General features: G+C 46.4%; 1 protein-coding gene across 2 annotated transcripts in view; it reads left to right on the top strand.

The window, feature by feature from the left end:
- The window catches only part of LOC134948761 (gamma-aminobutyric acid receptor subunit beta-4), a 644,656-nt gene that overhangs the window by 454,933 nt on the left and 163,872 nt on the right, over positions 1–25,851 (top strand). For both annotated transcript variants that reach the window (XM_063936970.1, XM_063936969.1), the window contains exon 4: positions 12,742–12,962. In XM_063936970.1, coding sequence (XP_063793040.1) covers positions 12,742–12,962 — 221 coding nt within the window. The remainder of the gene's footprint in view (positions 1–12,741; positions 12,963–25,851) is intronic.

Here is a 25,851-nt window from a genome sequence, read left to right as displayed (position 1 = left end):
GAAATTTGCACTTTAAAGGAGCCCAACTTTAGGCCTGCATCCACACCTGCCTGCAGAAAATGAAGAAAACGTCCTAACTGAAATTCTTCTGTAGGAGCCTTCTTGGATTCACACCAAGACAAATATTTTCTCCAAATACGGTGGTAATGTTTCGCCGTCACTCCTTTTCTAGCCTGAAGAAGTGTGGGAATGACTTCACTGGGAATACCCTTTCGGGCTAGGATCCGGCGTTCAACCGCCAAGCCGTCAAACGTAGCCGCGGTAAGTCTTGATATACGCACGGCCCCTGTTGTAACAGATCCTCTCGTAGAGGAAGAGGCCAGGGATCTCCTATGAGTAATTCCTGAAGATCTGGATACCAAGGCCTCCTTGGCCAGTCCGGAACAATGAGGATCGCCTGAACCTTTGTTCTTCTTATGATCCGTAGCACCTTTGGAATGAGTGGAAGCGGAGGGAACACATACACCAACTGAAACACCCATGGTGTCACTAGGGCGTCCACTGCTATTGCTTGAGGGTCTCTCAACCTGGAACAATATCTCTGAAGTTTCTTGTTGAGGCGAGATGCCATCATGTCTATTTGAGGAATTCCACAATGACTTGTCACTTCTGCAAAGACCTCTTGATGAAGACCCAACTCTCCTTGATGGAGATCGTGTCTGCTGAGGAAGTCTGCTTCCCAGTTGTCCACCCCTAGAATGAAGATCGCTGACAGAGCGCTTGTATGTCTTTCCACCCAGCGGAAAAATTTTGTGGCCTCTGCCATCGCCGCTCTGCTCTTTGTTCCGCCCTGGCGGTTTATGTGGCGCTACTGCTGTTATATTGTCCGACTGGATCAGGACGGGCAGATTGCGAAGAAGATGTTACGCTTGAAGAAGGCCATTGTAAATGGCCCTTAACTCTAGGACGTTTATGTGTAGACAAATTTCCTGGCTTGACCATCTTCCCTGGAAGGTTTCCCCCTGCGTGACTGCACCCCAGCCTCGGAGACTCGCATCCGTGGTCACTAGGATCCAGTCCTGGATCGCAAACCTGCGTCCCTCTAGGAGGTGAGAGCTGTGCAGCCACCACAGGAGTGAGATTCTGGTCTTGGAGGACAGGATTATTTTCCGGTGCATGTGCAGATGGGATCCGGACCACTTGTCCAACAGATCCCACTGAAACACTCTGGCATGGAATCTGCCAAATTGAATGGCCTCGTAGGCCGCCACCATCTTCCCCAGCAATCGAGTGCATTGAAGGATTGACACTCTCGCTGGTTTCAGAATTTGTTTGACCAGACTCTGAATTTCTAGAGCCTTTTCCACTGGAAGAAAAATTCTCTGTAATTCTGTGTCCAGAATCATTCCCAAAAATTACAGCCATTTCGGCGAAATTAACTGCGACTTTGGCAAGTTTAGGAGCCAACCATGTTGTTGCAGAACCGTCAGGCAGAGCGTAATGTCCTGCACCAGTTTGTCCTTGGATCTCACCTTTATCAGGAGATCGTCCAAGTACGGGATAATTGTGACTCCTTGCTTGCGCAGGAGAGCCATCATTTCCGCCATTACCTTGGTGAAAATCCTCGGAGCCGTGGACAGACCAAACGGCAATGTCTGAAATTGGTAATGACAATCCTGAATGGCAAACCTCAGGTAAGCCTGATGCGGAGGATATATGGGGACATGTAAGTAGGCAACCTTTATGTCGACCGACACCATAAAATCCCCTTCCTCCAGACTGGAGATCACTGCTCGGAGAGATTCCATCTTGAATTTGAATTTTCTTAGGTAGAAATTGAGGGATTTTAGGTTCAGAATTGGTCTGACCGAGCCGTCCGGTTTTCGGGACCACGAACAGACTCGAATAAAAGCCTTCTCCCTGTTGTGACGGGGGAACCATGATAATGACTTGATTTTGACACAACTTTTGTATCGCATCGCATACTACCTCGCTGTCTGGAAGAGAAGCTGGTAAGGCCGATTTGAAAAATTGACGGGGGGGGAATGTCTTGAAACTCTGGTTTGTACCCCTGGGACACTATTTCTAATACCCATGGGTCCAGGTCCGAACGACCCCAGAACTGACTGAAGAGTTTGAGACGTGCCCCCACTGGTGCGGACTCCTGCAGAGGAGTCCCAGCGTCATGCGGTGGATTTGGCAGAAGCCGGGGAGGACTTCTGCTCCTGGGAACCCGCCACAGCTGGAGATCTTTTACCTTTTCCTCTTCCTCTTTTAGCAAGGAAGGAATAACCTCGGCCTTTTTTGTATTTATTTTGCCAAAAGGACGGCATCTAATAGTGGTGAGCTTTCTTTTGTTGTGGAGGAACATATGGCAAAAAAGACGACTTACCCACGGTAGCCGTAGATACCAAATCAGCGAGGCCGTCACCAAACAAAACACCACCTTTATACGGTAGAGACTCCATAGCTTTCTTAGAGTCAGCATTCCATTGATGAATCCACAATGCCCTCCTAGCTGAAACTGCCATGGCATTGGCCTTTGATCCCAAAAGGCCAATATCTCTCGCCGCTTCCTTTAGGTAGGCTGCAGCATCCCTGATATAACCCAGCGTTAAAAGGATGCTATCCCTATCCAGGGTATCTATATCAGATGACAAATTATCTGCCCACTTCTCGATAGCACTACTCACCCACGCAGATGCAATGGCTGGTCTGAGTAGTGTACCTGTGGTGACGTAAATGGATTTTAACGTATTTTCTTGTCTACGATCCGCAGGATCCTTAAGGGCTGCCGTGTCAGGAGACGGTAGAGCCACCTTTTTAGACAACCGTGATAGAGCCTTGTCTACAATGGGGGGTGACTCCCACTTTTCTCTATCCCCAGAGGGGAAGGGATACGCCACCTGAATCCTTTTGGGAATCTGAAACTTTTTGTCAGGATTTTCCAACAGCTTTTCAAAGAGAGTATTCAGTTCATGAGAGGGAGGAAACGTTATCTCAGGCTTCTTTCCCTTAAACATACAGACCCTTTTGTCAGGAACAGTAGGGTCCTCAGTGATATGCAATACGTCTTTTATTGCCACAATCATGTACTGAATGCTCTTTACCAATTTTGGGTCTAATCTGGTATCACTATAGTCGACACTGGAGTCAGTGTCCGTGTCGGTATCGGTGTCTGCCAACTGAGTAAACGAACGCTTATGTAATAACACAACCTCCACAGATTACTTCCATACCTGGTTTTGAGACTCAGATTTGTCTAATCTCTTACTAATAAGAGCCACATTAGCATTCAAAGCATTCAACACATTTACCCAATCAGGAGTCGGCGGTGCCGACAGGGTCACTCACACAGCCGTTTCTGTCCCTAATACAGTCTCCTCCTGGGAAGAGCACTCAGCCTCAGACATGCCGACACACGTGTACCGACACCTACAGACACACTGGGCATATAGGGTACAGACCCACAGTAAAGCCTGTCAGAGAAACACTCTTTGCCAGTCTCATATGAGGTTTTATATGCTGCCCAGGGCATCTCCCTCCCCCCCCCCCCCGCGCCCTGAACCCTGTAGTGCCGCTGTGTGGGAGCAAATCATAAAAAATACCACAAGGGACTCATCACAAGCCACAGTGGTATACTGATAGAGCACCTGTGAAGAATCCATTCACAAGTGCTCACGTGCATTATATGTGACTCACAATCATACCTGCATTATCCTTCTTTTCTTTTGTTTATTATACATTATACATTTTATTTTTGTATTACCCATGTTTTCTTTTCCTTTGCTCACAGTAGCAGTATTACCTACCCAGGTTTATTCTAATTTAATAAATATTCACTATTTTATTCATCACAACTCAGTGTACTCAATCAGTCACCAGTTGTTTTGCACAATATATTCCGAAGCAGACACTGCTGTAGGGGTTGAGCGCTGTTAGGCTTAGCAGCCATTTGTTTAGATTATTAAAAAGAGGGTAAGGACACCCTTTAACTAGCAGCACATCCCAAACAGCATCAATTTATTACCGCAGTGCGCAGATTACCCCTGTCATTTAAGTAAAAAAGTGTGTGGGAGCATGGCGCGCAGCGCGATCGCTGTGCGGTACCTCAAAGCCGTCACTGAAGTCTTCTGATCTTCTTCTACTCACCTGTCTTCTGACTTCTGGCTCTGCAAGGGGGGTGATGGCGCGGCTCCGGGAATGAACCTCTAGGCGTACCTAGTGTTCCAAACCCTCAGGAGCTAATGGTGTCCTGTAGCCAAGAAGTAGAGCCTTTAACTCACTGAAAGTAGGTCTAACTTCTCTCCCCTAAGTCCCACGAAGCAGGGAGATTGTTGCCAGCAGTCTCCCTGAAAATAAAAAACCTAACATAAGTCTTTTTCAGAGAAACTCAGTAGAGCTCCTCAGAGTGCATCCAGTCTGCCTGGGCACAATTCTAAAACTGGGGTCTGGAGGAGGGGCATAGAGGGAGGAGCCAGTTCACACCCCTTTGAAAGTCTTGAGGTGCCTGTGTCTCCTGCGGATCCCGTCTATGCCCTATGGTTCTTGAAGTGTTCCCAGCATCCTCTAGGACATATGAGAAATCCCATATATGTGGACCTATATTGCACTACAGTTACAATAATGCAAGATTAGAGCGCTGCAATATGTTTTGATGAATAAAACATATAAATTTGCTGCTTTCCTGAAGGATGATCTCTTTCCAGCGAAGACCCGAAAAATACTGCAAAAAGGTGGTCTTGTAGAGTGCCAAGTTGACGTCATCTTTACTTTACTATTTTCGTTAAATAAACAACCTTTGCTTATATTATGATGTAGATAAAGAGAGAACCCAATATAACCCGGCCTACACCCAATAAGATACATCTTTTTCAATTGATATAAAAAATGTATTCTAAAACAAACTTAAAAATATACTTTACATCACACATACATAGTGGCCATTGTGAGGCAGATATTGTTTAAACTTGCTGTCACCCTTAGGCAGGGCAAACTCATTGACAGCTTGTTTAGCTCACTTCTGCTCACTATATCGTATCACCCAATGCGTTTTATCATAAAAGGACTTCCTCAGGGGTGTTTAATTTCTAATGTAAAGAATTACCAGGTAGGCGCTCAATGCCAATGATGAACACAAAAATAAATAAATAAAACAATTTATTGAACAAACTAAAAACATATAACACTTTAAAATATATAGACCACAGCATAACAATCATATGATGCTGAGGTTTCTGAAACCTCTAGAATAAGCAATGGTATAGGCTAATTATAAGCACTTGGAAGGCAGTCGCAATAACCTTGAATATGAGATAATTCTCTATTTGATTTTATCTTTGTTTGAATACTCGCCCACAATAGAAGCACAAAGATTCTAACACGGCCGTGCATATGAGTGTCCTCAAATTTTGAAAGTTCAATTCCAGCTGGAAAAAGTTAATCAACTTCCAAATCCACTAGATGTATGAACGGTGCAGAAATAGGAGTTGTATAGTAACTGTTACTCACAGTCTACGTCGACTTTTCCTCTTGAAAAGCCGCCTGGGGTGCGGAGAAAAGCGTTGAGGGAACAGAGAGAAGGGGTCACCAATACCCAATTGCCCACAAGAATCAGATCGTGTCCTCACAGCAGCTGATTACAGCATTTGCCAGCAACTGCTTATCTCTAAGGCGACTGCACCATTTATTTTCCTGTATCATACTGGGAACACCAGACATCCTGCCCAGTTGAGCACTATTCCATCTGTGCTGGGGGTAGAGAACGGTGTATTGGTGCACCCACACTGTGCTGGAGGGTGGAGAGCGGTTCCCTGCTTGCGCCGCAGACGGATTGCGCCATTGACGAATCCCGCCGCTGACGGATGTCTCACCCGTGCACAGGGTGACATAGAGCGGCCTCACACAAACATCTGCGGTGCAGCGAGGAAAAGTCGACGTAGACTGTGAGTAACAGTTACTATACAACTCCTATTTCTGCACCGTTCATACATCTAGTGGATTTGGAAGTTGATGAACTTTTTCCAGCTGGAATTGAACTTACAAAATTTGAGGACACTCATATGCACGGCCGTGTTAGAATCTTTGTGCTTCTATTGTGGGCGAGTATTCAAACAAAGATAAAATCAAATAGAGAATGATCTCATATTCAAGGTTATTGTGACTGCCTTCCAAGTGCTTATAATTAGCCTATACCATTGCTTATTCTAGAGGTTTCAGAAACCTCAGCTTCATATGATTGTTATGCTGTGGTCTTATATATTTTAAAGTGTTATATGTTTTAATTTTGTTCAATAAATTGTTTTATTTATTTATTTTTGTGTTCATCATTGGCATTGAGCGCCTACCTGGTAATTCTTTACATTTGCTTTGTTGTTTGAGGAGGCTGGCTACCTCCTCACCAGGTGGCAGCTAATCCCAGGGTGCACACATACACAGTTCTGCTCAGCACCATCATAACCTTTTTTCCTTTGCTTGTGTTTAATTTCTAGTGTGAACTTCCAAAGGGTACTTAGTTCTTCTGTTAAAAATGCCAAATTTACTTTCTGACCTGTGAACTGTGCACTGGTGCAGACAGTACAACGGGATATCCAACTGGAAGCCCAAATCCCTAGTATGTCTGCTGGGATCCAATGTTCCCACTCTGCGAAGTTATCTTCCAAATCCATAAAATGGAAATGGTGTACAAACGGTACCCTAAGCCCCTAGTCTTCTGGGATACAATGTTACCACTCTATGAAATTTCTTCCATATCTATCAAGTGGAAGGCCCAAAACAGGCTCCTGGGTCACAATTCTTTCCAGCACTTTCCGCCGTGAGGTCTGACCAACCCAATCCCCCTAGTATATCTTCTGTCCAGGGACGTGCAGTCAGGGGAGGCAGGGGAGGCAGTGCCTCCCCTGTCATTAATGAGTAAAATAATTTTATTATTTTACTCATCATTAAAGCAGTTTAGGAGGCACCGATCGTGGTGCCTCCCGCACCTATTGTTAAAAGATATGGGAGCGGGGGGCGGGTGCGGGTGGGGCCTAACAATGGGCAGGAAAAGCCCATTGAAATTGTATGGGAAAGCGGCACCATTAGAGGTGCCGCTTTCCTACAGGGACGTGCTTTCAACCTATGAAAGCACGTCCCCTGTCAGTGAGGCCACAGTGATTGGCCAGCGGATCCGTCACTGGATCCGCTGTCAATCACTGTGTGGGCCTCGGTGGCGGCGGAGGTGCGGGATGCGGCGGGCCGGGCCCCGGAGGTGCTGGCGGCGGTGATGCGGACGATGGTAGCGGCGGCGGGACCCGGCATTACATACAGTTCAGCAGAGTTTGGCAGCGGAAGCGGTACCCATTTCAAAAATGGCGCCTCAGCGTCATTTTTGAAATTCAAGATGGCCGCCGCGAGCCAATCATGGCTCGCCGCGTCATCGCCCCGCCCCCTCCGCTGACTTATATAAGTCAGCGCGAGGCAGCGGCTGTCAGTCCGACGGCGGAGGAGTAGCTGAGAAGAGCTCCTGAAGACCGAAGACGCCGGAAGTCCTGGATGGGCGGCGGCTATGCAAAAGAGCTTAGCAGCCGCCGCCCACCAGGTGAAGATGCTGGAAGTCCTGGGAAGGCGGCGGCCATGCAAAAGAGCTTACAGGCCGCCGCCTCCCAGGTGAAGACGCCGGAGGAAGACGCCAGAAGCCCTGGGGAGGTGGCGCCCCCCCAGGTGAAGACGCCAGAAGCCCTGGGAAGACGGCGGCCACGCAAAAGAGCTTAAAGGCCGCCGCCCCCAGGTGAAGACCCTGTTTAATAAAGTTTTTTTTAAAGTATGTGTTGTGTTTTTTTTTTTTATATTTTCTTTACAGGTGGACTACGGGTGCCAGCGGGCCCTTTATGTCCGGGCATGCTGGCACTTGTGGTTCTCCAAGTGCCAGCTTGCTGGGGCAGGCTTGCTGGGACCTGTAGGTCACCTGTAAAGAACAATATTACTATTCTTTACAGGTGGACTGCAGGTGCCAGCAGGCCATTTATGTCCGGGCATGCTGGCACTTGTGGTTCTCCAAGTGCCAGCATGCTGGGACAGGCTTGCTGGGACCTGTAGGCCACCTGTAAAGAACAGAGCATACAATGAACCCCGCACCCACCGCCACCAGGGGTGCGGGGCATAGCACTGGGCTATCAGCCCAGTGCTGGTTATTGCTCGGGAGGGGGGACCCCATGTTCATTTTTTGGGGGCTCCACTTTCCGAGGAATGCCAACACTGGGATGACTGGACTGGCTGGGGGGTGTATAATGGCATGGCAGGGGGACCCCACACTGAGTGTCTCCCCTGCTATGGCATTACCCCCCCCAGCTGGTTCTGCCTGGTGCTGGTTTTAGCGGTGGGGGGGAAACTGCGTTTTTTTTTTTTTTTTTTTGCAGGGGGGGGGGGTGGTAGTTGCAGTGCCTCCCCAGCCCCTGACCTCACCGCACGTCACTGCTTCTGTCATGCAATGTTTCCACTCTGTGAAGTTTTCATCCAAATCCATCCAGTGGCATGCCCAGAATAGGCTCCTCGGGTCACCGTTTTTGCCAGCATACACTAACGAGAGGTCAGACTGGGACTCCAATCCCTAGTATGTCTGATGGGATCCAATGAAGCCACTCTGTGAAGTTTTTTAAAAATCCACCCAGTGCGACTCCCAAAACAGGCTCCCTGGTAGGGATAGACATCGGAAGCCAACCATCATATGATGACTAGGCTACCGCCATTGAAACTTTCGATGCAATGGTTACTAACCATCGCCTCAAAAGTATTCGATGGTGAAAACTTTATATGACTTGAGCATGTGCTAAAAGCCTGCAGCGCGGTTGCCAGGAGGCTGGATTGGGGGCGAGATCAGAGGTGGGATTAGGGGCGGGGCCAGTACTTCTATACCCTCATCAATGGGGACAACCTGCTCAGTGATACTAGCTTACAATGCAGGTGGTCTATGCGCGTGGTCTATGTATACTGTTCCAGCACTAGGAGTACTCTCTGTATATACTACTTAATCACTGGGCACTGTGTGTGTATAATAAATATAACATACGCACACAATGCCCAGTGATGAAGTAGAATATACAGAGGGTTCTCCCAGTGCTGATGGTGCAGTGTGTGTACATACATGGAGTTGCAGGAACACTGGGAGTGCACACGTTGTTTGTTATCAGTCACACTGCGTGTCCTGAGCTCCGTGTATCAGACTGTGTGGCAAGTGCTGTGTGAGTGTGTGAATGACTGGCTGCTGCAGCAGCAGGAAGAGTGCTGTGCTCCGATTGGCTCTCACTGACTCAGAGAGCCAATCAGAGCTAACAATGTGCACTGTTGCCTAGCAGCAGCCTAGAGGGGAAGGGAATAAGAGGACTGAGCTGGCTCGGAATAAGAGGACTGAGCTGGCTCATGTGTGAGGCAGACAGTCAGCCTCCAATGAGCCTAGGAAGATTCCCTGATGAGGACACAGCAGCCAGGGGAGGCATACTATTAGGAATTTTAAAAAAATTCCACCATCGGAAGACCATTGAATGATCACCATTCAATGGTGGCAAACATTGGAAGGTCACCATCGAATTGTAAAAACACTACCATCGGAAGAAAAACATTGATGTTTTGGAAACATCGACCATCGATGTCAATCCCTACTCCCTGGGTCAAAGTTATTCCAGGCGCATTCCGCCGAGAGGTCCGACCGGCCCCAACCCTCTAGTATGTCTTCTGAAACCTGACCAGGATCCAACTGGACCACCTCACATTGGTTTCATCCCAATCGGTGCAGTTTTCTTCCAAATCCTTTCAGTTAAAGGCCCAGAACAGGCTCCCTCAGTAAAAGTTCTGCCCAGTGCATTCCGCTGTAAGGTCCGACTGACCCCACCTGACGTGCGGTGGGGTGAGGCAGAGCCTTTCCTGTCATATTAATGTTTGCGCAAGAGTTTACTGTGTAAAGTATATGAAAAATACAAAGAATATGTTATAAATATCTTCTTTGTATTATTCTAATAATTTTTATAGTCAAAATTCTGGAGTAAAAAGTCTGTGGGGTAATTCACAGTTGATCGTAGCAGCAAATTTGTTAGCAGTTGGGCAAAACCATGGGGGTGATTCCGAGTTGTTCGCTCGCTAGCTGCTTTTAGCAGCATTGCACACGCTAAGCCGCCGCCCTCTGGGAGTGTATCTTAGCTTAGCAGAAGTGCGAACGAAAGATTAGCAGAATTGCGAATAGAAATTTCTTAGCAGTTTCTGAGTAGCTCCAGACTTACTCAGCCATTGCGACCAGCTCAGTCCTTTTCGTTCCTGGTTTGACGTCACAAACACACCCAGCGTTTGCCCAACCACTCCCCCGTTTCTCCAGCCACTCCTGCGTTTTGCAACTCGAACGCCTGCGTTTTTCCGCACACTCCCATAAAACGGCCAGTTTCCGCCCAGAAACACCCACTTCCTGTCAATCACACTACCATCAGCACAGCGATGAAAAAGCTTAGTTATGCCGTGAGTAAAATACCTAACTTTTGTGTAAAATAACTAAGCGCATGCGCTCTGCGAGCCTTGCGCATGCGCAGTAAGCGACTAATCGCAGTATAGCGAAAATCGGCAACGAGCGAACAACTCGGAATGACCCCTTATGTGCACTGCAGGTGTGGCAGATATAATATGTGCAGAGATAGATAGATTTGGGTGGGTTATTTTGTTTCTGTGCAGGGTAAATACTGGCTGCTTTATTTTTGCACTGCAAGTTAGATTTCAGTTTGAACACACCACACCCAAATCTAACTCTCTGCACATGTTATATCTGCCGCCCCTGCAGTGCACATAGGGGGTAATTCTGAGTTGATCGCAGCAGGAACTTTGGAGGTCATTCCGAGTTGTTCGCTCGCAAGGCGATTTTAGCAGAGTTGCTCACGCTAAGCCGCCGCCTACTGGGAGTGAATCTTAGCATCTTAAAATTGCGAACGAAGTAATCGCAATATTGCGATTACACACCTCGTAGCAGTTTCTGAGTAGCTTCAGACTTACTCGGCATCTGCGATCAGTTCAGTGCTTGTCGTTCCTGGTTTGACGTCACAAACACACCCAGCGTTCGCCCAGACACTCCTCCGTTTCTCCGGCCACTCCTGCGTTTTTTCCGGAAACTGTAGCGTTTTTTCCCACACGCCCATAAAACGGCCTGTTTCCGCCCAGTAACACCCATTTCCTGTCAATCACATTACGATCGCCAGACCGATGAAAAAGCCGTGAGTAAAATTACTAAGTGCATAGCAAATTTACTTGGCGCAGTCGCAGTGCGGACATTGCGCATGCGCATTAAGCGGTAAATCGCTGCAATGCGAAGATTTTTACCGAGCGAACAACTCGGAATGAGGGCCTTTGTTAGCAGTTGGGCAAAACCATGTGCACTGCAGGGGAGGCAGATATAACATGTGCAGAGAGAGAGTTGGATTTGGGTGTGGTGTGTTCAATCTGCAATCTAATTTGCAGTGTAAAAATAAAGCATCCGTATTTACCCTGCACAGAAACAAAATAACCCACCCAAATCTTACTCTCTCTGCACATGTTATATCTGCCTCCCCTGCAGTGCACATGGTTTTGCCCAACTGCTAACAAAATTCCTGCTGCGATCAACTCAGAATTACCCCCATAGTTTTGCCCAACTGCTAACAAATTTGCTGCTGCGATCAACTCTGAATTAGGCCCTATGACAGGTGAGGCTGTCAACCTTTTCTGTACTTCTCTGATCAAAACTCACCAAATATCCAGGATCTTATACTGCTGCACCTTTGCATAATGCCCACATGAACCCTTTGGCTCATATATATTGTGTGTAAATCTGGCTCTGGTGCTAGCTAGTGCCTTCTCAGCCATCTACCTCACCGCCAGTCCCTGATATACTTGTATTAGGGTTTGTATGGGGAAAAAAGCTTCAATATTTGTGAATCAAAAGACATGAGCAACATTAATAATTAGTTAATTTGAAGGCACTATACAGTACATCTGCAAAATAAATATGCAGGTGAGAGACCTTGTTTGACCTCGTGACCAATTTTGACAACATATGGTCATTTGTAGAGACAAAGTCATAGTGGAAGTTCTCCTAGGTCAGATCTCGTGTCGGAACATGCGCAAAATGCTCATGATACCAGTATCCCCCAACATGACCCTCTCCAGGAGGGACAGAATGCTCTGCTCCTGGACTTTCCTCTTAATTTATGATAGCCATCACCTGTGCTGAAGCACCTTTCTAATCCATTGACCTGTTTAACACAGATGCTGGCAATCATAAATTAAGAGAAAAGTCCAGAAGCAGAGCATTGTGTTCCTCCTGGAGAGGGTCATGTTGGGAGGTATGATTACTGTACAAGCTATGAATCACATTGTCTATTTTGCCATTCCATAGCCATTACACTATTTTTAAAGTATACTTAATATATAGTGTATCAACACAGCTGGAAAGACTGCAAAGCCAATTCCTTCTGCTCTATGGTGTGGTTTGAATTCTGGAAGAATAAACCATATTTCATTTAGGATGTTTCTGAAAATGGTGCAAAGGAAACATATATCGGTGGTCATAATTACCAATCAGATATATGCTTTAATTTCAGCAACTACACTAGAATAATTATAGACTTGTTTCTATGGCCTTCGCCAACTTTTTATGTGAATTATTTAAAAAAAAAGTTCTATTTTATATCTTTTATAGGCTAGTCAATTGATACAGTATGTAATAGTACCTGTTACACAGTTCTATAATCTAATGTCTAGAAGGTTGCTTATTCTGATAAATGTTTATTTATTCATTATGCCTTTTTCATGCAGGATTATACCATCACCATGTATTTCCAGCAGAGCTGGCGTGATAAGCGTTTGGCTTACACTGCACTTCCCCTCAATCTCACACTGGATAATCGAGTCGCTGACCAGCTCTGGCTCCCAGACACATACTTTTTGAATGATAAAAAGTCCTTTCTGCATGGTGTAACAGTCAAAAACAGAATGATCAGACTGCACCCAGATGGCACTGTTCTCTATGGACTAAGGTCAGTTTGTAACATTCAAGTTTTCTGTTATTATTATTATTATTATTATTATTATTTTTATTCCTACTGCACTGTATTATTAGTATCTCAGTGTACTACCCCTGAAGTATCTCTGGATCTCAGTGTAGCCTTTATTATTAATATTATTGCGCAAGGACTTAGATTGCAATTGCAAGCGATTGCGTCACAGTGGGGCGGCATCACAGTGTTTTTTTTGCATCTGGCATTGGGGGGAGCGGTCTGGATAACAGAGGTGTGTCCAGACCATTCGCAGGCCGGGCCACGGCAGCTGAGTGGGTCGCAGCGGCTGCGACCCAAAACATGCCAGCCCGGCGACTGCCTTGGCAGCTAGGCTGCGCGGGCAGGGGGCTACCCTAAAGATTCTGTTTAGCGAAGCGCTCACATTTTAGAGGGGAAGAAGGACCCGACATGCGGGGTGGCCTTGCCCCGTGCTGGGTGGCTCCCCCTCATGATAGTGGAAGGAGTTGTAGTTTTGCGAATTTTCGCAAAAATCCCAACTCATGCTGAATTAGGCCCAAAGTGTGTTATCCTTCCACATGTATGAGTTCATTTAGATGTTCCTTCTATGAGACTGAGGGATGTAATTAGGAAGTTAATGAATATAAATGGAACTTATTGATGATATGTGTATTAATTAATAATAGAGATAAGAGAGTCAGTATTTGTATATGGTCTAAATATGTCAAATTTGGTTGATAGAATGATACTGAAAGAAATAATGATTTTTGAGGAGAGGTAAATTAATGATGTGGTGTATTATATTGTTTGGTAATCTGAAAATATTCCTACTACAGTATACTGTGATGACTAGGATGTCTCTATGTCTCTGGGTTGTAGATCAGTCACTATGGTGGACTCTGCTCTATGTATGATCTGGCAATTACTAAGATTTTGTCTGTATTGTATGGTGATCTATGGAATACTCAATACAGATAGTATTTCAGAGATCAGTAACATTACAGACACCATCATTCAGTACAGAGATCATTGCAAAGGCAGATATACAATACAGAGAGCATTCAAAAGACCACCATTTTATTGTCTCTGTGATTCTCTATTTACTGTATATCTGCCTTTGCAATGCTTCTGTACTGAATGATAGTTGCTGCAATGTTCATTTGTTTGTATATTTCTCTCTGAAATGCTGCCTGTAGTGTCAGGTGGTATGATGTTCTCTTTACTGTGTGGCTGTCTCTGTAATGCTCTCTATACTGTATTACTGTATTATAAATAGGTGTCTAGACTGTTTTAAGATCTCTGTACTGGATATATGGGGTCATTCCGACCCGATCGCTCGCTACAGTTTGTCGCAGCGCAGCGTTCGGGTCAGAACTGCACATGCGCCCGCGCCACAGTGTGCCGGTGCATGTCAGTCGTCGGTGCCCAGCGATCGCATCTGAGACAGAGGCGGTCACTGGGCGGGAGGGGGCTGAACGGCGGCGTTAAGCTACCGTTTAGTAGGCGCGGTCCGGCCAACGCAGGCGTGGCCGGACCGTCGGGGGGGCGTGGCGCGGCGGCTGCGTGACATCTCAGCGACACACAACTCCCAGCCAGGAGTTACTCCACACATACAAAGGCATCGCCTCTTTGCGATGCTTTTGTATTTGTGCGGGGGTGGGGGGAGGGTGGCACTGACATGCGGGGCGGACTAGCCCTGTGCTGGGCGTCCCCCCGCATGTCTGAGTTTACGATCGTAGCTGTGCTAAATTTAGCCCAGCTACGGTCAACTTGGAATGACCCCCATAGTTCCCTATAAAGCATGACGTTATTTTACAATAGTGGTGGGGTGTAAAATGTAATGCAAAAATACTATGTTAATAATGTATCGATTAAAACAATATTTTGAGTAGAGATGAGTAAAACTAAATTATATGCAAACCAAAACACACAAGAGATTACATTTCTGGACAGTGTGGCCCATTAAAGATGACCTGTAGCCTCATTCTGAGTTCTGAACTCGGCGAAAAGATCCAAGGCAAAAATGAGGGAGATATGTACTAAGCAGTGATAAAAGTGGAGAAGTGAGCCAGTGGAGAAGTTGCCCAAGGCAACCAATCAGCATTGAGGTAACATTTATAATTTGCATACTACAAAAATATACAGAGCAGCTGATTGGTTGCCATGGGTAATTTCTCCACTGGCTCACTTCTTCACTTTTATCACTTCTTAGTACATGTCCCCCTGAGCTACTTATCTCTAACTTTGAGTTTTCAATAAATAAAGGATCTACTTCTCAATGTGAACGAATAGCAGATATTGTGGTTGGTGGCTATAATGCTCAATACTTGTTATTCATATCTATCATTAATAAAAGCATGTGCTACATTTAAGCCAGGAGGATGATTTAGACATAGCCAGCATGCTGGGAGTTGACTAGGATGAGGATTATGGTTTCTTTTTAGTGCAAACAGCAGTTCTTTTGGGTCACCAGCATAATCTTAGAAATTTTCTGATGTAGCATTTGCAAGGAAGGACTAGGACAGAGGTTCCCAAACGCGGTCCTCAAGGCACCCCAACAGTCCAGGATTTAGGTATATCCATGGCTCAGCACAGATGGTTAAATCAAATTGACTGAGGTGCTAATTAAGTCACCTGTGGCCAAGCATGGATACATTTAAAACCTGGACTGTTGGGATGCCTTGAGGACCACGTTTGGGAACTTCTGGACTAGGAGTTTATGAAGGTACATTAAGACAGTGATGGTAGGTAAAGATCTAAGGCATGAAGATATTGAGTACTTTGCTTATACCACTCTCATGAAAGAGTTTCATAGCAGGGTTAGTGACAGGATTCAACTGAGGCAAATCATGGATATGTTCATAGCACCAAGGCAAGTAGTTAACAAGTGAGTTTGGGCAAAACTTTAACTAACAGAGGGAGAGTTCTCTCCCTTCCAAGTACTGCACTAAAAGCAACCGCTCCTTACAGCCGATAGTCCAGCATAAAAGCACCCACATCCTGTTAATTATGGGGAATATTATAACATCACTCATATAGCCTTTAGAGATGAGCGGGATCGGTTCCCTGAGAACCGAACCGGCCGAACTACACTACCCGAGCCCAGGTCCGAGTCCAGTTCGAGTTTTCCCACCTGACTCAGAAACCAGAACGGAGCAAAACGTTATCATCCCGCTGTCGGATTATCGCGGGGTTTGGATTCCATATAAGGAGCCGTGCGTCACAGCCATTTTCACTCCAGCATTGGAAAGTGTAGCGAGAGGACATGTCTCCGTCCTCAGTGTCTGTGCGGAAGGGAAAGTGCGATGCGATTCCAGTGCTGTCTTGTGCTGCTCAGTCCATTGTAGTATCTTATGCTGCATCAGTCCAGTCACAGTGGTGGTGTCCTCTGCTGCCATATGTCCAGTGTAGCTGTATAAGTCCAGTCCAGTGGTGCTGTGTTATCCTGCATCAGTACACTGGTAGTGTCTTGTGCTGCATCAGTCCAGTCACAGTGCTGGTGTCCTCTGCTGCCATATGTCCACAGTGCTGCTGTATAAGTCCAGTCCATTCCAGTGGTGCTGTGTTGTCCTGCATCAGTCCAGTGGTGGTGTCCCTGTGCTGCTGTATAACTCCAGTGGTACTGCCGTATATGTCCAGTGATACTGCCGTATATGTCCAGTGATACTGCCCTATATGTCCAGCGGTACTGCCGTATAAATCCAATGATACTGCCATACATGTCCAGTGGTACTGCCATATAAGTCCAGTCCAGTGATACTGCCATATAAATCCAGTGGTACTGCCATATAATTCCAGTGATACTGCTGTATATGTCCAGTGGTACTGCCGTATATATCCAGTGGTACTGCCATATAATTCCAGTGATACTGCCGTATAATTCCAGTGATACTGCCGTATAAGTCCACTGATACTGCTGTATTATTCCAGTGGTACTGGCGTATAAATCCAGTGGTACTGCCGTATAATTCCAGTGATACTGCCGTATAATTTCAGTGATACTGCTGTATAATTCCAGTGTTACTGGCATATAAATCCAGTGATATTGCCATATAATTCCTGTGATACTGGCGTATAATTCCTGTGATACTACTGTATAATTCCAGTGACATTGCCGTATAATTCCCGTGATACTGGCGTATAATTCCTGTGATACTGGCGTATAATTCCTGTGATACTGGCGTATAATTCCAGTGATACTGGTGTATAATTCCAGTGATACTGGTGTATAATTCCAGTGATATTGCCGTATAATTCCAGTGATATTGCTGTATAATTCCTGTGATACTGCCGTATGATTCCAGTGATAGTACCATATAATTCCCGTGATACTAGCATATAATTCCTGTGATCCTGCCGTATAATTCCAGTGATATTGCCGTATAAATCCTGTGATACTGTCGTATAAATCCAGTGATATTGCCTCATAATTCCCGTGATACTGGCATATAATTCCTCTGATACTGCTGTATAATTCCAGTGATATTGCCATATAATTCCTGTGATACTGGGGTATAATTCCTGTGATACTGGCGTATAATTCCATTGATATTGCCGTATAATTCCTGTGATACTGGCTTATAATTCCAGTGATATTGCCGTATAATTCCAGTGGTACTGGCGTGTAAATCCAGTCCAGTGGTACTGCCGTATAAGTCCAGTGATCCTGCCATATAGTTCCAGTGATCCTGCCGTATAATTCCAGTGGTACTGGCGTATAGGTCCAGTCCAGTCCAGTGATCCTGCCGTATATGTCTATTGGTACTGCCATATAATTCGAGTGATACTGCCGTATATATATATATATATATACACCCTGTTGCAAAGCGGATTACTGAGACAATAACAACTATGCTGGTGTTAGACGTGCGTCTGGTATCTGCCATAAGTGCAGTGGGAATGCAGTGCCAACCCTAGATGGGACAGGTGTTTGTGCCGCACACTTGTGTCGCTTAGCTTAGTCATACAGCTACCTCACTGCACCTCTTTTACATCTTTGCTTGATGTTCTGTTTGGGGCCTTTTTTTTTATATCTGCCCTCCTGTCTGACACTGCAATGAAACTCCTAGATGGGCCAATTGTTTGTGTCGCGTAGCTTAGTCATACAGCTACCTCATTGCACCTCTTTTTTTTCTTTGCATGATGTGCTGTTTGGGGCCTATTTTTTTAAATCTGCCATCCTGTCTGCCATTGCAGTGCCACTCCTAGATGGTCCAGGTGTTTGTGCCTTACACTTGTGTCGCTTATCTTAGTCATACAGCTACCTCTGTGCTTTTAGGCCTAAAAACAATATTGTGAGGTGTAAGGTGTTCAGAATAAACTGGAAATGAGTTGAAATTAATGTTATTGAGGGTAATAATTAGAGATGAGCGGGTTCGGTTTCTTTGAATCCGAACCCGCACGAACTTCACTTTTTTTTCCACGGGTCCGAGCGACTCGGATCTTCCCGCCTTGCTCGGTTAACCCGAGCGCGCCCGAACGTCATCATGACGCTGTCGGATTCTCGCGAGGCTCGGATTCTATCGCGAGACTCGGATTCTATATAAGGAGCCGCGCGTCGCCGCCATTTTCACTCGTGCATTGAGATTGATAGGGAGAGGACGTGTCTGGCGTCCTCTCCATTAGAATAGAGATAGATAGATTAGATAGAGAGAGATTGTGCAGAGTCGCAGACAGAGTTAGTTTACCACAGTCAGTGACCAGTGCAGTTGCTAGTTAACTTTTATTTAATATAATATATCCGTTCACTTCTCTCTGCTATATCCGTTCTCTGCCTGAAAAAAAAAACGATACACAGCACAGTCAGTCACACAGTGTGACTCAGTCTGTGTGCACTCAGCTCAGCCCAGTGTGCTGCACAGTCATCAATGTATAAATTAAAAGCTTATAATTAATTGTGGGGGAGACTGGGGAGCACTGCAGGTTGTTAGCAGGAGCCAGGAGTACAATTATATTAATTAACAGTGCACACTTTTGCTGCAGGAGTGGTGACCAGTGCCTGACCACCAGTATAGTATTGTTGTATACTACTAATATCTCTTTAAATATCAACCAGTCTATATTAGCAGCAGACACAGTACAGTGCGGTAGTTCACGGCTGTGGCTACCTCTGTGTCGGCACACGGCAGGCAGTCCGTCCGACCAGAATTGTATTATTTATTATTATATACCTACCACCTAACCGTGGTTTTTTTTTCATTCTTTATACCGTCATAGTGTCATCCTAATTGTTACGAGTATACTACTATCTCTTTATCAACCAGTGTACAGTGCGGTAGTTCACGGCTGTGGCTACCTCTGTGTCGGCACACGGCAGGCAGTCCGTCCGACCAGAATTGTATTATTTATTATTATATACCTACCACCTAACCGTGGTTTTTTTTTCATTCTTTATACCGTCATAGTGTCATCCTAATTGTTACGAGTATACTACTATCTCTTTATCAACCAGTGTACAGTGCGGTAGTTCACGGCTGTGGCTACCTCTGTGTCGGCACACGGCAGGCAGTCCGTCCGACCAGAATTGTATTATTTATTATTATATACCTACCACCTAACCGTGGTTTTTTTTTCATTCTTTATACCGTCATAGTGTCATCCTAATTGTTACGAGTATACTACTATCTCTTTATCAACCAGTGTACAGTGCGGTAGTTCACGGCTGTGGCTACCTCTGTGTCGGCACACGGCAGGCAGTCCGTCCGACCAGAATTGTATTATTTATTATTATATACCTACCACCTAACCGTGGTTTTTTTTTCATTCTTTATACCGTCATAGTGTCATCCTAATTGTTACGAGTATACTACTATCTCTTTATCAACCAGTGTACAGTGCGGTAGTTCACGGCTGTGGCTACCTCTGTGTCGGCACACGGCAGGCAGTCCGTCCGACCAGAATTGTATTATTTATTATTATATACCTACCACCTAACCATGGTTTTTTTTTCATTCTTTATACCGTCATAGTGTCATCCTAATTGTTACGAGTATACTACTATCTCTTTATCAACCAGTGTACAGTGCGGTAGTTCACGGCTGTGGCTACCTCTGTGTCGGCACACGGCAGGCAGTCCGTCCGACCAGAATTGTATTATTTATTATTATATACCTACCACCTAACCGTGGTTTTTTTTTCATTCTTTATACCGTCATAGTGTCATCCTAATTGTTACGAGTATACTACTATCTCTTTATCAACCAGTGTACAGTGCGGTAGTTCACGGCTGTGGCTACCTCTGTGTCGGCACTCGGCAGCCCGTCCATAATTGTATATACCACCTAACCGTGGTTTTTTTTTCTTTCTTTATACATACATACTAGTTACGAGTATACTATCTCTTTATCAACCAGTCTATATATTAGCAGCAGACACAGTACAGTGCGGTAGTTCACGGCTGTGGCTACCTCTGTGTCGGCACTCGGCAGCCCGTCCATAATTGTATACTAGTATCCAATCCATCCATCTCCATTGTTTACCTGAGGTGCCTTTTAGTTGTGCCTATTAAAATATGGAGAACAAAAATGTTGAGGTTCCAAAATTAGGGAAAGATCAAGATCCACTTCCACCTCGTGCTGAAGCTGCTGCCACTAGTCATGGCCGAGACGATGAAATGCCAGCAACGTCGTCTGCCAAGGCCGATGCCCAATGTCATAGTACAGAGCATGTCAAATCCAAAACACCAAATATCAGTAAAAAGCCTCTTTTTTTCTTTGCGTCATGTGCTGTTTGGGGAGGGTTTTTTGGAAGGGACATCCTGCGTGACACTGCAGTGCCACTCCTAGATGGGCCCGGTGTTTGTGTCGGCCACTAGGGTCGCTAATCTTACTCACACAGCTACCTCATTGCGCCTCTTTTTTTCTTTGCGTCATGTGCTGTTTGGGGAGGGTTTTTTGGAAGGGACATCCTGCGTGACACTGCAGTGCCACTCCTAGATGGGCCCGGTGTTTGTGTCGGCCACTAGGGTCGCTTATCTTACTCACACAGCGACCTCGGTGCAAATTTTAGGACTAAAAATAATATTGTGAGGTGTGAGGTATTCAGAATAGACTGAAAATGAGTGTAAATTATGGTTTTTGAGGTTAATAATACTTTGGGATCAAAATGACCCCCAAATTCTATGATTTAAGCTGTTTTTTAGTGTTTTTGGAAAAAAACACCCGAATCCAAAACACACCCGAATCCGACAAAAAAAATTCGGTGAGGTTTTGCCAAAACGCGTTCGAACCCAAAACACGGCCGCGGAACCGAACCCAAAACCAAAACACAAAACCCGAAAAATTTCAGGCGCTCATCTCTAGTAATAATACAGTAGCAGCAAAATTATAGCGGTTTTTATGTTTTTTCAAAAATCATCCAGATCCAATGCCAAAACCAAAACCAAAACACGAAAGGGTGGTTTTGGCAAAACCAAGCCAAAAAAACCTAAACACGAGCTGGGAATTAGAACCAAAACCAAAACACAAAACACGAAAAGTGCCCGCCGCACACCGTGAATGTTATTGTAACTGATTTATGTGGAACTCTGAATCGGCCCTTTTATCTCTTTCCATTCCTGTTCTGTACACTTTGCCATGTTCCTACACTTTGTCACTCTGCATGTCACTCTCCAAACTCTACACCTCCCATGTCATTTCACTTGCCCTGTTGTCACTTTGCTTGGTTGTATCTCTCCCCACTATCCCTTCTCTCCTTCCTCACTTTGTGCTCACAGATTGATAGACTCTACACCAGGGGTGGGGAACCTCCGGCCCACGAAGCCGTTTGCTTTGGCCCACCCGCTTCTCTCAGTGAGACACGCTGCCGCTCAGTCCGGCAGCAGTGTGTCTCAGCTGTCAGAACAGGGAGGAGAGCGCGGCTGTCGGGTGGGAGCGGCGGCGTGTAGGACTTGAAACCAGCCGCCGGTTCGTGAGCCAATCAGAGCTCGCGGACCGGCAGCCAATCAGGAGCCGCGGCTGCCGGTCCGCAAGCTCTGATTGGCTCTCAAACCGGCGGCTGGTTTCAAGTCCTACACGCCACCGCCCAACATAGCCGCGCTCTCCTCCGTGTCCCGCCGAAAGGAGCGGTAAGCAGCACGGGGGGCATCTGTATACCTGGCACTGTGGGGGGCATCTGTATACCTGGCACTGTGGGGACATGTGTATACCTGGCACTGTGAGGGGCATTTGTATACCTGGCACTGTGGGGACATCTGTATACCTGGCACTGTGAGGGGCATTTGTATACCTGGCACTGTAAGGGGCATTTGTATACCTGGCACTGTGGGGGCATTTGTATACCTGGCACTGTGGGGGCAATTGTGGATCTTGCACTGCACTATTGGGGGCATATGTGTATCACGTCCCATTTAACTGGCCACACCCATTTTTTGGGGCGCACGACTCCGGAGCGCACACACAGTACCTCTAAGGGGCAGACCTACTGGGTGCGGGGTAATTTTTTAAGTTGAGAATTTTTGTATGGCCCCCGAAGGATTTTATAAATATCCAATTGGCCCTCGATAGAAAAAAGGTTCCCCACCCCTGCTTTACACCTATACTGCTTTTAGTATACATCCACTCTTGCTAACAAGTCAGGCTGATAATGCCTGGTTTAGCTGCACCTATGAACTCTCAACAATACACAGAGAAGCAACATGTCTAGCTAGGTTTCAGAGATGACGTCTCAGAACTCAAGTTGTTTTTTACTGGCACCCAGGGCCCAGACTCTATCAGAATTCACAATGACTCACATTTGTTATTCAGTGGTTGGTACTATCTCTAGCCCTGCTGTAAGACAGAAGGGCATTGCAATAATATTTATTTATTATTACCGGTTATTTATATAGCACACACATATTCCACAGCGCTTTACAGAGAATATTTTGCCCATTAACATCAGTCCCTGCCCCAGTGGAGCTTACACTCTATATTCCCTTCCACATGTACACACACAGACACATACATTCACATTAGGGTTAATTTCGTTGGGAGCCAATTAACCTACCAGTTTATTTTTGGATTGTGGGAGGAAACCGGAGTACACGGAGGAAACCCACGCAAGTACGGGGAGGATATACAAACTCCACACAGTAGGAACTTTAAAGACCATAACACCATGATTTAAGCCTGTAGGGAAATGGTTAGACGTTGAAGAGATTAGAATCACATTCAGGGTCTGAAGATCACAGTTGGACTCAAAGTGATGGACTACCTTATTCCGCAGTGCCTTACAAAGAATATTTGCCCATTCACATCAGTTTCTGCTTCAGTGGAGCTTACAATCTAAGGGCCTAATTCAGACCTGATCGCTCGCTAGGGGTTTTTTGCACTGCAGCGAGCAGATAGTCGCCGCCCATAAAAGTGTATTTTTGCTTTGCAAGTGTGCGATCGCATGTGCAGCCAGGCGGTAAAAAAAATATTTGTGCAGTTTTTGAGTTGGCCAGAACTTACTCAGCCCTTGCGATCACTTCAGCCTGTCCGGTCCCGGAATTGACGTCAGACACCCGCCTTGCAAACACTTGGACAAACCTGTGTTTTTCCAACCACTCCCAGAAAACGGTCAGTTGCCACCCACGAACGCCTTCTTCCTGTCAATCTCCTTGCGATTGGCTGTGCGAATGGATTCTTCGTTAAACCCATCGCACAGCAACGATCCGCTTTGTACCCGTGTGACACGCCTGCGCATTGCGGTGCATACACATGCACAATTCTGACCTGATCGCAGCGCAGCAAAAAAATCTAGCGTGCGATCAGGTCTGAATGACCCCTATATTCTTATAACATGTACATGCAGACACATTCATGCTAGGGTTAATTTTGTTGGGAGCCAATTAACCTACCAGTATATTTTTGGATTGTGGGAGGAAACCCACGCAAGTACAGGGAGAATATATAAACTCCACACAGTTAGGGCCATGGTGAGAATTGAACCCATGACCTCACTGCTATGAGGCAGTAATGCTAATCATTACACAATCCGTTCTTTCCTGCATTGTTTCTGTATCACAGTGTACCCATCCCTGTAATATCTCTGGATCCATCCCTACAGTGTCTCTGTATCTCAGTGTAGTATCTTTTCCTCTGCGGGTACAACTCAGCCACCTGAGTGGACATTTAAATTATTTAGTCCCACCACTACGCTACCGCCAGAGCCAAGAAACTCAGGGGTGTCACTCAAGCCATCACTTAGGTACACACAATTTTGTTAAAGCTTTCCTTTCTCTCATAAAAACAAATAATTAAACAAAAACTTTAGTACTTAAGACACAATTTAATAACATGTCAATAAACCTAGGTTTCAGAACATTTTGACTTTGACTTGTCTGGTCCTTATATGTCACAGTTTCGGGTGCAGTGATCCAAGTATTGTACCACCCCTGTGTGACTTTCTCAGTGTGTTCTATTTCCACAATTAGGACTGGATTACCTACCAGGTAAGCTAGTCCCCTGCCTAGGGCCCTATGGGACTGCCAGTTGTCCGAATTACCTAACCTACTGGTGCCCAAATGGAGGACATATACAGAGAGAACCAGAATGCTGTCCCAGATCTCCTGTATCTATTTTGCACTGGTTCTCATCACACTGGCTGTAGATTTTGGGACCTGGCCATTTGTAAGTGAGGTCAGTTGGGTAACTAATCATAATGAAAATTCTGATTGCTGCCAGATTGCACCTGTGTTACAGCAGACCTCATGCTAGCCATACATCAGAACGATTTCTTTCCAACCAGCCAACTTTTTGGCTGGTTGGAAAGCTAATCTGGCAGTGTGTGGGAGCAAACGATTATCAGCCGTTTGCTCCCACTCGCTAAACAAAGGCCAGAAACGGTCTGTCCAACTAGTTGGGAAAATCAAACCTGTTTTATTTTGCAACTAATTGTTCAGGTGTAGGGGAAACTTTCATCCCAACTGAACGATAAGTAGGCGGACACTGGCCGGCAGTATCCGCCTACTTCTTCACCATCAGTGCCGGCTGGGCTGTCCCTGTCAGCCCAGGATCCCCGGCAGCGGCGGTACTGTGGAGCGGGAGCCGGTTCAGGGGCAGCTGCGGCTGGCATTACTGCTGTCAGGCTGCCCCTCTCACCCTGGCAGCGGCGGCAGAGGAACAGGAGGTGGGAGGAGGTTCAGGGGCAGCTGCGGCAGTGCATTACTGCTGTCAGCCTGCCCCTCTCACCCCGGCAGCGGTGGCAGAAGAGCGGGAGGTGGGAGGCGGTTCAAGAGCAGCTGTGGCAGTGCATTACTGCTGTCGGGCTTCCCCTGCTCACCCTGGCAGCGGCGGTAGAGGAGCGGGAGGTGGGAGAAGGTTCAGGGGCAGCTGTGGCAGTCCATCACTGCTGCCAGGCTGCCCCTGTCATGCAGGCAGCGAAGGCGGCTGGATTATCAGGGGCAGCAGTGGCAGTACTTCACTGCTGCCTGGCTGCCCCTATTAACCTGGCAGCGGTGGTGCGGGAGCAATTCGGAGGCAGGGAGTTTGATAGGATGTCAACGGGGAGCGAGAGCTTAGAGCCGGCTACCCTCACAAAGCTGCAGGTGCCACTGCCTTACTAACAGGAGACTGGAGCTGCTCCCGGACTGCTGCGGCAGTTCATTATTTTCGGGCTTCCCCTGTCAGCCAAGCATCAGCAGCAGTGGAGTGGGGAGAGGCCTGGATCTGTAGCCGCATGTCTCACTGCCACTTCTCCCCCCTTACCGGCACCAGCGATCACGGTGTCCCCTAGGCCGGCACCGCCCCTCCTTCCCGGTGATCACTCTGCACTCCCCCCTTGCCTGCATCTGTGACCACAGTGCATTTCCACCAGCCCACCAGCGATCACGGCAACCCACCCCACCATCCGCAATTGTGGCACACACACACCTCTCCCTCCTGCGGCACCCTCACCCACGACCACCTTTACCTGCTGCCATACTACCACCCATGATCCCCATATGATC

The sequence above is a fragment of the Pseudophryne corroboree genome, chromosome 8 (genome assembly GCF_028390025.1).
Source record: "Pseudophryne corroboree isolate aPseCor3 chromosome 8, aPseCor3.hap2, whole genome shotgun sequence".
Lineage (NCBI taxonomy): Eukaryota > Metazoa > Chordata > Amphibia > Anura > Myobatrachidae > Pseudophryne > Pseudophryne corroboree.
This window is presented reverse-complemented; position numbering and strand designations above follow the sequence as displayed.